The sequence below is a fragment of the Carcharodon carcharias genome, chromosome 6, assembly GCF_017639515.1.
Source record: "Carcharodon carcharias isolate sCarCar2 chromosome 6, sCarCar2.pri, whole genome shotgun sequence".
Lineage (NCBI taxonomy): Eukaryota > Metazoa > Chordata > Chondrichthyes > Lamniformes > Lamnidae > Carcharodon > Carcharodon carcharias.
Genome location: NC_054472.1, coordinates 112,772,540 through 112,788,725, shown reverse-complemented (window position 1 = coordinate 112,788,725; position 16,186 = coordinate 112,772,540). Strand labels below are relative to the sequence as shown.

The 16,186-nt window shown below is 44.4% G+C and overlaps 1 protein-coding gene across 1 annotated transcript in view; it reads right to left on the bottom strand.

The window, feature by feature from the left end:
* LOC121278821 (coiled-coil domain-containing protein 178) overlaps positions 1-16,186 on the bottom strand; it is a 211,184-nt gene that overhangs the window by 104,650 nt on the left and 90,348 nt on the right. The window contains exon 9 of the mRNA XM_041189276.1: positions 7,306-7,448. Within this exon, the coding sequence (XP_041045210.1) occupies positions 7,306-7,448 (143 nt within the window). The remainder of the gene's footprint in view (positions 1-7,305; positions 7,449-16,186) is intronic.

Genomic DNA, 16,186 nt, shown 5'->3' with positions numbered 1-16,186 from the left:
AAAGGCCATATTAACCCATCAGTTCCTTTCTTACATGTTGAAACAACAATAAGACACACTTATTTGAGTTCTTCTATCCCAAATGAGCACTGGTGAGTTGTGGGGTGGATTGAAATGAACCAAATTCACTCTTGATTAATTTACACTCAGTTCTTGGAATTAGAAACAAATTAAATACTAGCTGTAAGCCACCATAATCTTATCATACAGCAAACCTTCCTGTGTAAAGAATAAAAAGTGTTTTTACAAGTGTTAACTGTGTTACAGAAGGGACTCCCATAATTCAAAAATTAGCGCAGCATTCTAAGAAAGTATAATGTTACAGCTGAAAATCTAAATATTATGACAATCTCGCTAATCATTTTGAAATTGATGTTTCTTACAATAGCTGTAGCGTTACAATAATAGTTAATTACTGTCACTCTTTTATGTGTTGCAATAAAATCTTAACAGGAGTCTTATATTAAAACTGTTTCCATTTACCCCAAATTATTAATGAACAGAAGCAAACAATGGAATTTTGCTACACTGGTCCTATAAGTGACAGGAAATGCTGAGGATGAAATTTTGACACATTTCCAGTGTAATAACCAGAATTCAACTCCAAGCTTTCTCTGAAAAGTTTCTGCAGCTCACATTTGGGAGGGTGGGACATAGAAACCAAGGCCTGGATTTTCACCGAGTCGGGATGTCTCAGGAGCCCTTTATAAATGGCGGGTGGTTCCCAATTCCAGTTCTCAGGCTGTCTGATTTTCAGGACTGCCTTTAAAGGGGTCAGGCTGGCTCCTGTCAAAAGCTTGTATCTGGCACTTCTGACCTGGCCAGCTTCATTGTGGAGATGGGCATATTCTACTATTCCTCAATGTTCATGGAGTCGGGCCAAATTTTTAAAGAGCCATGGTTAACGATGCCACAGTGGAGTCATGAACTTTAGTCAAAAGGTCCTCCTCATGTCCCCTATATCATTTCCACCTACCCGCTATGGCCCCTCATGCCCCCATGCCAAGCTCTGCCCTTCTGCCCACCCCCATTTTAAACAGCCCGCCAGAAGTCCATTTGGCTTCCTCCAAGCTTCTTCCTGGGTCGACTGACTCGACTCCAGCCAGCACCCACCACCTGGCAATGAAGACCCCACCTCTGTGGGCACTTTCTCCTAAGGCAGGTGGGCTGAGTCAGGGAATTTCCCAACACCGGCTACTCGCCTCAAGGATGAAAATCCAAGCCTGAGAATCAGGAACCGACAATTCAGCCCCTCGTGCCTATTCTGTTCTTTTATAATCATGCCTAACCTGCACCTCAACTCCATTTATGCAACGTCAAACAATTCAAGTCTGAGAAACCAAGAATGGTGGCAACAAATTGGCTACAATTTTCCATGCCCGGTGGCGTTGGGCATCATGGTGGGCGTAAGCAGACAACATGACAGGAAGGCCAAAAATCGGTTTCATGACATTGTGAAACCAGTTTGCAATCGTCCGCTTGCCTGTCAATGGCGAGCCATGTTTCCTGCCGCCACACATCGGGAACTTCAGTTTAATACATCTGCATATCATTATAAGCCCAGCTCGCCAGAATCATTCCCCAGGTTGGATCATCTGAGCATGTTGGCATGAACATAAGCGACGTGCACCTGGCATGCTGCACCTTACTCAGGACTTTGAGGCTTGTTTGCCTACCTTGCTTTGGGTAGCACTTATGATCATTAATGCCAGGCATCGCAGGCAGCACCACATCACTTTTAGGGGGACTCCCAGGCCGGTCTCTACTTATGAGACCAGCCATAAGGCAGGGGTGGCTTTTCAATAGCTGTAGAGCTATGGCTTGCTTGGGAAAGTGGGAGAAGTGGCCTCAGGCTGCAGGGCTAGGGTATTACTGAGGAAGCAGAGTATCCCAGGATGTGTATGAGGACACATGTTGATCTGTGCAAGTGGCCTCAAGAAGGTGAGAGCTGAGGAGGCAGTACCCAGAGGACATGAGTCCAGTTGGAGATGTGAGGGTGTGTGTGAGAGAGTGAGTGGTGACGTCCCTTGAGCTGGCAGTGAGTGAGATGCTCGTGAATGTGTGATGGGCTTGTGAATATGTAAGTTTAGTGCGATGAGATGGTTGTCTTACCCTGGTGGCACGGATGAAATAATTCATCCTCTTTCTGCACTGGATGGCGAACCTCTTCTGTGCAGCATTGGCACTGATCACCACTGCCACAGCTTCCCATGCCGGAGTAGTGACACTGATGGGACTTCTGCTGCCAGAACAGGGGTAGAGGACATCATGGTGGTCTCCAACAGTGTCCAGAAGGTTTCCTAGGGATATGTCACTGAATTAAGGGGCTGCAGTCTACTTGCTTTTAGGGGCCATGCCTTCTGTAAAGCACTCCTGGGCTGGAAGCACTGAGAGGTATGTGTGCAGCCGCACTTTAAATATGGCACCTGGCATGAGGAAACGTTGAGGTGACAGCATGGCAGGTGAAATGCCTGCCAGTGAAACGGCGTATTTCCCAGGAATACATGATTAATGAAGCGGGATTGCGACGATACTGCACAAAAACCTCCCATTGCGGCCAGAGGTAAAATGTCCTTATTTCCGCCCGCCACTACACTTAATGCAAATCTGGGACGATTCCACCCATTGTGTTTGGCCAAGTTCAGACATAAGCATTGCGTTTAAGCAGACATAAAGAAAATAAACACAATTAACTTCTTTTGTCCTGGGGAGAGATGTCCGATGCAAAATTGGTCTCCGTCGATAGCCTATGCCTCTTAAAGTGGAAATGCATTCTGACTGGTAGAGTTGAATCAAAAGGTGTTTCAGAGAAGGAATATGGGTACCAATGGAGCAATAGGCCAGATAGGCGGCTGTCAGGGTCTCTGATGAGGTGCTGTTTTTAGCCCAAGTGACAGAAAACAGGAGAAAGAGCATGTACCTGCAGGAGGCTAGGAAGACCTCAAGGCATGTGCTGCTCAGGGAATGGGATGGTTAGAGAGAAATTAATTCAAGGAGTGTGGCCCTGAGGTTCTAGCTACAGTGCCGCAAAAAGTTGAATGACCTCACGAGTGGTCAAGGTCAGTGAATGCATCTTCAAATGCAATCTCCTACCCACCACACCACCAAACTCACACATTGCTCAATGCACCATACCCATCACTCACCCATCAGCAATCTCTAGCAATCAGAACTCAACCCTAACATTCATATGCTCTAGCATCGCCCTCACACACTTACCATAACTGCAAGTGTCACACCCATATCGCATAGCTTCCATATACTTCTAGCTATTCAGTAGTGACAGGCACATCACCCAAACACCTTGCAACATACTCAACAACAAGAATCACACAGGTACCAGTTTTCCAAAGGGAAATGTCACACATGGGTACTGCTGCAAAGGATTGGGATGGGGCTATCGATGGACCAATCTACAAAAGAAGGATGATATGTAGGCACAATGAAATCCTTAGTGCATTGGCAAGCCTGCCAGAAAGCCTGCCCTCGATGTCAAAGAGCATGGAGGAGTCCAGCACCAACTTGGTACACAAGGCTTTGCACAGAGATTGGTGCCCATCATTTCCATTGTGGAAGGGATGACCAACTTCATTAGCACATTTGTGGACCCAACCGTGATGCAGCATCTGATGGCTGATGTATCAGCTTCCATTGCAGCAAAAGCAGAAGCCACTGCAAGTCTAGATGCTGCTGTGGAAGCTCAGACTGAAATCATGCAAGGTCAGCATCCTGACGTGCAAGCTCAGACTGCTGCCATCATGCTTGCAGATACCAGAGTTCAAAGGGCTTGCAAGGTGTTACAGCAGTCCAGCAACCTGTCCTCCAACAAATTACTAGGATTGCTGAGATGACGCACTAGGGGAGCGGCAGTAGCTCCAACAGCACGACGTACTATCCTGTTTCAGGGTATGTTCCCACCACTGCCAGTGCCCTTGTCAGTCAGTCAGCCCAGATTGCTGCCACTCAAGCTGAGGTGGTGCAGTCCAAATAGGGCCTCTATCTCAGAGCTACACAGAGCAAACTTCACACTGAAAGTCAGCAGTCCTCTATTAGCCACATTGCAACCACTGGGATTGAACTGCATAGGAGCACTAGCTCTGGCAAATCACACAGATGACAGGTGCTAAGGGAATGCACAAGGGTGATTAGTTGACATTTGTATGCAATATGGAATATAAGATCCTAAGGCTTCTTGACAGAGTGGATGTGAAGAGGATGTTTCCTCTTGTGAGAGAATCTAGAACTAGGTGTCACTGTTTACAAAGAGGTTGCCCATTTAAGACAGAAATCAGAAGATTTTTTTTTCTCTCAAAGGATACTGAGTCTTTGGAACTCCCTTCCTCAAAAGGCAGTGGAAGCAGAGTCTTTGAATATTTTCAAGGCAGATTCTTGATAAATAAGGCGGTGAAAGGGTATGTGGGGTAGGCAGGAGGTTACAGTCAGATCAGCCATGATCTTATTGAATGACATAGCAGGCTAAAAGGGCCTACTCCTGCTCCTAACTCATATGTTCGTATATTTGATTTATAAATTTTGTGACTTTTATTTCAGTATTGTTGCCAAGCAGACACTGTGATGGTCAGTAACAGAGGGTGTGTGACTGTTGGTGAATGAAGAATTGGACTTGCATTTACTGATATTGTAGTTGGAAGAGTCAATCACACACAGCCTGGCCAGAAATGGGCTATGTTGGTTGCTTCCTCTATATCTCTTCCTTCGCTACTTTCTCTTCCTCCTCAGCTGGTCGCAGTATAGCTATTTCAAGGGCTGTTCCCTGATGATGGCGAGGTTATGCAGCATGTAACAGACCACCATGAGTCTTGATACACACTGTGTCGAATACTGCAGGGCTCCTCCTGAACAGTCCAGGTAGTCGAAGCATCCTTCAAGTACCCCAATGGTCTGTTCTATCACATTTCAGATAGTAACGTGGCTTTCAGGATGGCTCTTGTCGCCCCATAGTCACCTATTGGTTTGTCAGAATGGCTCAAAAGCAGATGACGCAGCAGACGTCCACACACTGAAGGTATCATAACTGTTAACAAGATATGGGACACGAGCCTGCATGATACACATGCATATACTCACATGCCAGCTGAATGTGCAGGAATCCCTTTCAACTTCAGTACATCACAGAGTTGACATGTGGCATCACAAAGGGACAAGTGTACAGTCATTGATACCCTGAAGCATAGGAGAGCCTGCAATCCTTGCAAAGCTGTGTGCTCACTATACCTGCTTCACTATGGCAAGAGAGAATGAAATATATTCAGCTCTCCTAGAATACGGAGCATCAGTCAAGACAAAGGCCTGGATTTTCATGGAGTTGCAGAGACTCCAAGGACCTTCCAAAACTCCAGACAGGAGGCATATTCAGAAGTGCCATCCAAATTTGACAGATCCTATTTTCACTGGAGAAGGCAGGGAACAGGATTAGGACGTGGCTCCAACATGTGGGAATCCCAAACTCAGCTGGGCCATTTGTACTCAGTGCTGAGTTCAAACAGACCTCATTTTCGCTGGAGCAAGGGCCTTATTCTGCAGTTTGGGAGTCACAACTTTAGAGAAATCATAAATGCTCTTGAAGGGTGAGTAAAGTCTGTGGAACTGTCAGCTGTAAAGTTATTTAAATAACCAGCGCTTTAAAAATAGAAAAAAAACTGCCTGCCTACGTCTGTGAAATCTCAAAGCCGTCAAGTTACTTAAATGGCTAGCCATTTAAAAATTTAAAAATACTGCCAGCCTATGTGTGGGAAAGTTGAAAAAAAATCTGTTCTAGCAGTTTTAATTCCTGTTTGTTGACATAACCCTAACTACTATCATTATAGCATTAATAACACTTGGCTGCTTTCTACAAGCTGGGATGGGGGGAGGGTTGAAAGTTCACAGTTTTATTGACAGCTTAGGGATTATAAAAGGATTAGCTGTGTTTGATGTGGGGTTTGGAATACAAATGTTTGTTTTTTTTAATCAGGAATTAAGTCCTTGAGGGTAGTTAACTATGCTGAAGGGGCTTTCATGAATGGGACATTTTTTTACATATAGTGAAATTTGGAATAGATAATTAGAACTTTATTTTTATTCCATCTCAGCATGGCTCCAGGGGCCTGGCAGATACTGGGTGCGTTGGCATGGAGGATGTAAGGGCAAAGAGTGACAGGTGGGGGGCATGAGTGAGCACTGGGTTGACATAGGGACTATAAGGGGCTATGGGGGTTGATGAGGAACATGGGTTGGCATGAGTTGTCCCTAAGTTCACATAGGGGCTCTAAGGGACCACTGGGCTTGGTAGAGGGGCATGGGTTGGCATGGAGGGAATGAGGGACATTGGGGATGGGTGGTGGCATGGGTTAGCATAGATAGGTCATGGGGAGTGGATGGGAAGGTGAAGTGTATATGGGGGTCAGGGCTAGAGGGCTGAACATTTAAGAAAGCAACTGAGACAAAGTCCCAGAGAATCAAGACAGGTCTTTTAACCAGCCTGCCTCGGTACTCAGCAACCTCTGCAGCTGCCTCCTGCGTCTGGGGTGGTGGGCCATCTCCACCCCACACCCATACTCTCCCCCAACCCGGAATGAATATCATGTCATTCAGGGTATTTCTTCCCAAGGTGGGTGTGGTGAGCTGGTAAATTTCCCGATTCCTACTACCTGACCCAGGAGTGAATACCCAGGCCAGGAGTAGACATCAGCAGTTTTAAAAAATTCCATAAACCACCAACTACACCTACAGTCACTGATCCCTAGTGGCAGTTGCAATCAGCCTGAAAGTATTTAATGATTCTGTAAAACAGTGCAGGTGGAGGAGGAGGTGGGGGAGGGGGGGGCGTTTGAGGGGAGGAGGGGGGGCTCCTTTCTGCTGAGGTTAAGAGAGGGAATTAGCTAGAGATTGAAAATTGCAGCACTGGCATTAAATCAGCATCATAATTTCCCCTCTCTGCATGCATAGTTTTTATTTCTTCCAGCAAATGCTCCCTACACACATGTTCTCACCAAATAGGCATGCGGCATGGCTTGCAACAGTATTATGCAAATGTGCTGCAGACAACATTTTGGAGGCAAAATGGCACTCCTACTGCTGAAAAATCGGGCACCATTCTGACTTGAACGCATTAATTTAGTTAGGCAATTGTTACCCGAAGGAGGTTTTTTTTATAAACTAATAAAGTCCTTTGAGCTTGAACAAAAATTCTATCTTTTGGGAATGGGAACTGAATAAAAAGTAAATACTGCTGCAACAGCTTTTTGGAATTTCAAGGTAAATATCTTTAAATTGTTCACTTAAAGATGATCAGAATATTCTTACCGGAGGTCCGCTGTTTTACTCTCTATTGAGGCAAGTTCCTCGTGCATTGCTTTTTGTCGCAAATGTGCTTGAGTACTTTCACCAACAAGGTCCTTATTTGCTTCATTAAGGTCCCAATCAGCCTTCTTAAAGATTTCAGTCATCTATAAAGGAGTGAAAAACAGTTTCTGTATAATAAACTTTAGATTATTTATAGTGAACATAAACTTCTTATATTTTGAAGAAAATCAAATCTGTATCTACAAATAAGAAATTGCATTGATTCCATTGGGGACAGAATGCTCTCCACTTATCTGGATGTGTGGCTCCAAGTACACTCAAGAAACTCAACACCATCCAGGAGAAAGCAGCCCGCTTGATTGGCACTCCATGCACCACCTTAAACATTCGCTCACTCCACCATTGACACACAGTGTCAGCAGTGTGTACTATCTACATTGCACGGCAGCAACTCACCAAGCCTCCCTCAACAGCACTTTCCAAACCCGTGATTTCTACTACCTGGAAGGACAAGGGCAGCAGATGCATGGGAATATCATCACCTGCAAGTTCCACACCAAGCCACACACCATCCTGACTTGGAAATATATTGCCATTCCTTCATCACAGAGCCACAGAATTATAGAAAAGTTATGGTGCAGAAAGAGGCCATTCAGCCCATCATGTCTACACAGGCCAATAATCCCACTTTCCAGCACCTGGGAGTGTCATAAAGCAATGCTTGATGCCAGACCACATAAGAAGATTATCAGATGGTCAAAAGCTTTGTCAAAGAGGTAATTTTCAGGAGTGGCTAAAAGGAGAAAAGAAATTAGAGAGGAAGAAAGGTTTAAGATCAAAATTCCAGATCTCAAGGCCTAGGCTTGCAGTTCCCAAACTGGGAGAACTGGGGTTTCAGAAGCAGCCAATGGGGCCGCGACCTCTTCCTCCTCCGAGACTGCGCCCCTCAATGGCATCGAGGCCCAGGTGTCATCTGGTCCTGCCCTTGCCCTGCTCGTCTCTCTCTCTAAGTCAGTGAGGAGAGACCCATTTGGTGTTAGCAACAAGATAAACAACAAGTTTGATATGTGACTCATTGATTTTTTGCTCCCACACTTCATTCTTCTTCTATTGAATCTTTCTAGTGGATCCAATCTTGGCACTGGCAACCTGGTCCCCAGGATCCTTTTTGGTCTTCTCAAGACCATTTAAAAATGTTGCCTGATCTTTGGCTGGGGCTAGCAGAGCTGCCAGAATTCTTTCCTGGCCACCCCTGGTTGTTTTAGGGTTGGGGAGGCTAATTACAGTGTATACGTGTGTGTGAAGGGGGACGTGGTTACTATATGTGCATGGTGGAGGGAAGGGGTTGATTAGAATGTGTGTGTGTGTGGAGTGGACAAAGAGGTTGATTACAGTGTATATGTGTGGTGGGGGAGGGGCTAACTACAATGTGTGGGATAAGGTGATCGATTACAGTGTGTAAAAACAAAAAAACTGCGGATGCTGGAAATCCAAAACAAAAACAGAATTACCTGGAAAAGCTCAGCAGGTCTGGCAGCATCGGCGGAGAAGAAAAGAGAAGAGTTGACGTTTCGAGTCCTCATGACCCTTCAATAGAACTGTGTATGTGGGCAGAGAGGCGCTGATTAAAATGAATCTGTCTGTGTGTGTGTGTGTGTGTGTGTGTGTGTGTGTGTGGCAGGGGTACTGTCTTCCCTGAGTCTTCTGTCACTGGGAATATGGATAGCTTGGCTGGAACCTCAGCAGCCAGTAACTGTTGTATGTTATTTTCCATGTCTGTTCAGAAGCAATCCACTTTCCTCAGAAAACCTGGAAAACCTGAGTTGGGAGGAGCACATCTCCACATTCAGGTAAGTTACTTCTCTTGTGAAGTAAATCCATTTTATTTTAAAACTGCATTGTGTACAGCAAAATCCAGTGAAACCGCAGCTTCTGGAACAATGAATATTATTCTGTGTCATTTGAAATTCTCAGTAGACAATTAAAAGTTTATTTGGCTCATCTCACATTAAAATCAATGATGTCAAGCTGGCCTTTAGGGAAGCTTGGTGTGATGTTGCTATAGATCAGTGCTGATGAATTCAAATGCAAATGTCGATACTATCTGCTGCTTCCTGGCCAAGGTCCATGAGCTGGATGGGTGAGTACACAAAAAAATAACAATTTTGCAAAATAATTTAGAAAAACTTATTTTCATATTTATATGATGCATTATATGTTGATCTATAATACACATGCTTTGATAATTATACACGGAATATTACTGTGCTGTTTTATTGCTGTTTTGGTTTTGTTGGTGTCTGGGGTCACATTAATTTTCAATTGTTAAAATGGGGTTACATTGGAAAACAGTTTGGGATATGCTGGTTTATCAGCTGTGAAGCAATTACTTTCAGAATTATATGAGCAAAGATATGTTTGAGGATTGTGAGGGTAGAGGAGATTACAAAGATAGGGAGGAGTGAAGCCATGGGGGGATTTGAAAATAAGGATGAGAATTTTAGAGTCAAGGAATTACCTAACTGGGAGAGCCAATGTAGGTCTGCGAATATAGATATGATGGGTAAATGGGACTTTGCACTAATTAGGACGCTGCCGCAGAGTTTTGGATGGTCTCAAGTTTATGGTGAGGAATACTTTGGAATAGGCAAATCCAGAGATAAGAAGGACATGAATGAAGGTTTCCACACAGAAATATGGAGTGAGATTTTTTCAAAATGGCCCCGTTGTCAGTGTTGTTTCTGGATTGGAGACTCACATGGATTCGAGGCAAGACTGCAGGACCTCACCCACAATATTGCAAGCAGAAGGCAAATAAGAGCAGGCAGGCAGGGAAGGTGGCCAATTAAGGACACCAGCAGACCTTCCAAGCTGCCAGCCCATTCAGAGGCAGCTCTGGAGCCTTGGCAGTGGCATTGATAGAAGTGACCGCTGCTAAAGCAGCTAGGAGAACGTGAAGGTGCTTCAAAATGGAGGGGTCCTTGGAGGAGTAAGCATAACTTTTATTTTTATAATGAGCCACGTAGATAGGCCCTGATAGGCTCTAGTGAATGGAAAGATAACCTCTCCAGCAGCAGAGATGGGGCTGCAGAGGCAGCCTTTGCTGCTAGTGACGCCCTACTTGGGCCACAGAGCCTATAACACCATAGTGCAGGGAGGCCAGTTCCATGCAGCTGGAGGCCTCCCCTTGTGGCGCGGGCCAATTCACCACTGGCAAAATGCCAGTGACCTAGGAGAATTGTCATGAGTTGGGCTTTTCATTACTTAAATTGCCTGCCCACCTCTTTTCACCGGACAGCTGAGCTACAGCCGATCCTGCCACTGGAAATTTCTAACACAGCTCCCCGCTATCTTCCTGCCTTCTCCGCCTCCCAGCCTGTTACCCCAGGACCGATAAAATTCTACCTGTAGTCTTAAGGTCCAGAATTTGAAGCCTTTAATATATCCATGCTGACTATCATTTATTAGACTATACTTTTCAAAATGCCAACTAATTTTGTTCCAGATTAAAACCTTTCCCCACCACTGACATTAGACAGAATGGCTTGTCAGGTTTCTCCTGCTCCCTTTTTTTAAATGGGGGTCTAAAGCTGCAATCCTCCAGTGCTCTGAAATTAATTCATGTCAAGATCAGAAGATTCTGGCGAGAGCCTCTGCAATTTCCATCCTTATTTCCCCCAGCGACTTATGATACCAGTCCATCTGGACTGGTTGTTGTTTCTAGTTTGGCGACTGTCAATCTTTTAAGTAACTCATTTCTCTACTTTTATCCTACCCAATATTGTTACTACTTCCTCATTTACTACTACATTGGCAGCATCCTTTTCATTAGTGAAGACAGATGCAAAGTACTCATTTAATACGTCAGCCATGCACTCTACTTCCATAAGGTCATCTCGTTTCTTGTCCCCTCCTTTGACTACTTTTCTATAAGTTATATGTTTATAAAAGCCATTTAGATTCCCTTTCATGTTGGTCATTAATCTATTTTCATATTCTCTCTACTTGCCCCTTCTAATCCCTTTTTTAGATCTCCTTGATACTTTCTGTATTCAGCTTAGTTCTTTACTGTATTATGTGAACCTTATATTTGTCCTAAGCTTCCTTTTCCCATCTCATTGTAACCTCTATATATTTCATCACCGAGAGAGGTCTAGTTTTGGATGCTCTTCCTTTCCCCTCTTGTGGGGACATATTTTTATGTACCTAAAGCATCACCTCTGTGAAGGTTTCCAATTGTCAAATTACTGTTTTGCCTACCAATTTTTGATAGCAATTCTCCTGGGTCAGATCTGTTTTCAACCTACTAAAATTAGCCTTCCTGCAGTTGAAAATTTTCACATTTGCTTTTTCTTATTCTTTGTACATAATTACTCTAAATCTGATGATACTGTGATCATTGTTTCCTAAATACTCTCCGACTGGAACTCTACCTACCGTACTTCATTCCAGAACTAGGTTCAGCACTGCTTTCTTCCGTGTCAGACCAAAAACATAAAGAAGGTTCAGGAATTGGATGATGTGTTTTTGGATGATATTACTAAGGGACAGCATGTGGCTGAGAAATAGGAGGGAGCCAAGGAAAGATCCTTGGAGAATTCCAAAGGTAATGGTGTGGATGCAGGAAGACAAGCCATTGAAAATGATTCTCTGGCTGCACCTGGACAGAGAAGAATGGAACGAGACAAGTGCAGTCCCTCACAACTGGACAATTGAGAAGTTAGAGAAGTTGCTATGGTCAACCTTGTCAAAACGTTTGCAGACAGGTTAAGAAGGACATGAAGAGAGAGTTTACCATGATCACAGTTACATAGAATGTTATTTGTGACTTTGAGTGCAATTTTAGTACTGTGGCAGGGACAGAAAACCAATTGGTGCGATTCAAATCCAGAATTCTGAGAAAGATCAGCACCAGTTAACCTCCTCGTAAGGACTGTCACTGAGAATTCTTCTGAGTAAAGGTCAGTGTGATGATCTCTTCCATATACTTCTGCCTGCGAAGCAGCTAAGGTGACTTCCCCACCAAATCCAGGCCTTTTTCTATTAACTATGCCACAATGGATTAACATGAGCATACTGCAGTTGCTCCTGACCTGTTCAGGCAGGAGAGTATCCCTCTAAGATGTCACCTTCTAGATGTATGTGCTTCATCATAGCACTTCTGCGTTGCTGTTTGAATCACTCAATGGGATCTGTCTTCATGACAGCAGGATGACAGATAGGTTTTGTCATTCACAATCCATCCATTGACAAGGATTTTAATCTCTGAAAATGACAGGAAAAGCTTAACTTCAAGGGATGGCTACCTCTTGACATCTACCAGTGTGCCTGAGGCTGATGCAGGAATTTTTTTGCTGTAAAAGCCTTTCCTGTTTTAGGAGCTCACAAAGCAACAGAATTGTCACAAAATTTGGGAAAGCCAACAATCATGTAAAGCTGGATGACCCTATCTAGCTGCTGTCTTGCTAAAATGTAAAATGTAAATTCCTGTTAATGACAGTTGTCAGATAGATGTATGACCATACTGAACCCTTGCTCATGTTATGGATATTTCCCTATGTCTTCCTCAAATGAGCCTAGGCATAGAAACATAGGTACACAGGACATAGGAGCAGAAATAAACCATCCGGCCCTTCAAGCCTGCATCACCATTCAATAAGATTGTGGCTGATCTGGCTGTGGTCTCATTCCACTTAAATAAAAAAAATTAAACATTTATTTAAGAATTAAATAAACAGAAATTGAGTATGTTCACCATCTTCACAGCCAGAGAGAGCAGTGCTCCCCTATTTCCTATTTGGTGAAGCACACTTTCCTCACTAGTCATGTGACCATTGTGGCCCATATATTCTATGAAGGGGAGGCAGCTGAGAATATCCAGTGAATCTATTCTCCTCAAGTGCTGCCCAATTACCCTTTCCTCCTGTGCTGCTTATTGGTATGCATAGGAAACATCACACTTTCTCTTGACAAACCTCTTTGGAGGTGGAGAAGAAGGCAGATGGTGAAAAGCAGGACTGAATGGACTGACCAATTTTGAGCATTTTCTGCTTTTGTTTCACATTTCCAGCATCTCCAGTTTATTACTTTTAGGTTCTAGTTATGATCTGATACTAGTTGACAAACCTCTTCCATTCAATTCTATAATACTTTTTATAATACTACTGACACTGTTGCATACAGTGGGCATCATTATTACTGCTGACTACAATTGCTTTGTCAGGTCTCTCCAGAGCAAACTCATTAACTATAAATAAAGCAAAATACTGCCGATGTTGGAAATCTGAAACAAAAACAAATAATTGCTGGAAAAACTCAGCAGATCAGACAGCATCTGTGGAGAGAAAGACAGTTAACGTTTCAAATCTGTGTGACTCTTCTTCAGAACTAAAGAGAAGCAAAAATGTGGTGAAATATATACTGTTTAAGGGGGGTAGGACAGGTGAAGCTGGATAGAAGGCCAGTGATAGGTGGAGAAAAAGGAGAGATTGCAAAAGATGTCACAAACAAAAGGTCGAAGGGGTATTGGTGGTGGTGATACTGGCTAAAGGAGGTGCTAATGGTGACATTAAGAGTAGAAAGCAGGATGAACAAATGACAGATGGCCCTAGTGGGGCTGGGGTGGGGGGAGGGGACCGTGTCAGAGAAAAGATCGACATAAGCTAAAAGGTGGGGATAAAACTATGAATGGAAATACATTTTTAAAATAATAATAATAGAAATAGATGGGAAAAAATATAAATATAATAATTAAAAATTAAATATTTGAAAAAAAGGGATCAAAAAGATGAGAAGATGGAGGAGAGAGTTCATGATCTGAAGTTGTTGAACTCAATGTTAAGTCTGGAAGGCTGTAAAGCGTCTAATCAGAAGATGAGGTGCTGTTTCTCCAGTTTGCTTTGAGCTTCACTGGAACATTGCAGCAGTCAAAGACAGATATGTGGGCATGAGAGCAGGGTGGTGTGTTTACATGGCAAGCAACAGGAAGGTCTGGGTCATGCTTACGGACAGACTGAAGGTGTTGTGCAAAGCAGTCACCCAGTCTGCGTTTGGTCTTTCCAATGTAGAGGAGACTGCATCGGGAGCAGCAAATGCAGTAGACCAAATTGAAGGAAGTGAAAGTGAAGTGCTTCTTCACTTGAAAGGAGTGTTTGGGTCCTTGGACAGTGAGGAGGGGGGAAATAAAGGGGCAAGTGTTGCACCTTCTGTGATTGCATGGGAAGGTGCCGTGGAAGGGGGTTAAGGTGTGATGGGGAAGTGAACCAGGGTGTCCTGGAGGGAATGGTCCCTACAGAATGCCAACTGGGCGGGGGGGGGAGTGGCTGGCTGAAGGGAAGATGTGTTTGGTTGTGGCATCATGCTGGAGTTGGCAAAAGTGGCAGAGGATGTTCCTTCGAATGCGGAGGCTGGTGGGGTGAAAAGTGAGGACATGGGGGACCCTATCATGGTTCTGGGAGGGAAAGGAAGATGTGAGGGCAGGGGCGTGGGCGATGGGTCAGACATGGTTGAGGGCCCTGTCAACCACCGTGGGTGGGAAACCTCTGTTAAGGAAGAAGGAAGACATGTCAGAAGCACTGTCGTGGAAAGTGACATCATGGGAACAGATGCAACAGAGGCGAAGGAACTGAGAGAATGGAATGGAGTCCTTGCAGGAAGCAGGGTGTGAGGAATTGTAGTCGAAGTAGCTGTGGGAGTCAGTGAGCTTGTAATGAATATTGGTGGGCAGTCTATCACCAGAAATTGAGACAGAGAGGTCAAGGAAGGGAAGGGAAATGTCAGTGATGGACCATGTAGAAGTGCTGGAGGGGTGGAAATTGGAAGCAAAGTTAATAAATTTTTCTAGATCCAGATGAGAGCATGAAGTGGCACCGAAATAGTCACCAACTATTTCACGGAGAAAGAGTTGTGGGAGGGGGCCTGAGGAGGACTGGAACAAGGAATGTTCCGTATACCCCATAAAGAGACAGATATAGCTGGGGCCCATGCAGGTACCTATTGCCACACCTATTTGGACTCAAAATGTTAACTCTGTCTTTCTCTCCACAGATGCTGTCAGACCTGCTGAGATTTTCCAGCAATTTTTGTTTTGGTTTCATTAACTGTAAACTTGTTAATGTGTCATATAATTGTTTGTATGGGACCTAACAAGGTCCAACATAGAAAAGCAATAAAGTCCTTTCTTTATCCATTCATCCTCATCCCCGTTTCTCCAATCACCCTTAATCTGATGAAAGCCTGTCAAGCCTAACTTTGGGTGGAATTTTCCATTCCAGAGACTAAATGCAGTGGCGGGCGGGAAAGTTGGCATGGTTCCGCTGGCCGATGTGGCAGGTTTCTGCACCAGATCGTCCACTTTTCACCTCAATGTGTATGCATGAATGAGGAGCACATCGTATCTTGTGGTGGGGCAGGCTGGGATTCATCCGCCCCGCCTTTACCTCATCAGCTCGTATTTCTGAGCACCATATTTAAACAGCACCCACACACACAGTCACTCTCTGCAGCCCACGGCTTGCCATGGTGAATAATGGCTCAGAGAAGAGACAAATGCAGATGCCCAAGTTCAGCAACAAGGCACTGGTGGCACTCCTCCAGGCAACAAGGACCAGCAGGGGATCCTTTACCCTATGTTGGGAGCCGGATGTCCACCATCCTCACCATCAAGGCTTGGGAGGAGGTTGCCAGGGTTGTCAGCACCAACGCTCCTCAGAAGAGGACTGCAATCCAGTGCAGAAAAAGGATGAATGATCTCATCCACTACACCAGAGTAAGTCAACCTTCTCCTCAATCTCAACTCACACTCTCACAAGGCCATCAGGCATTTGCAGGCTTAAAGTCCACAGGGATCTCACACACTATCAGCACAAGGACATCACCACTG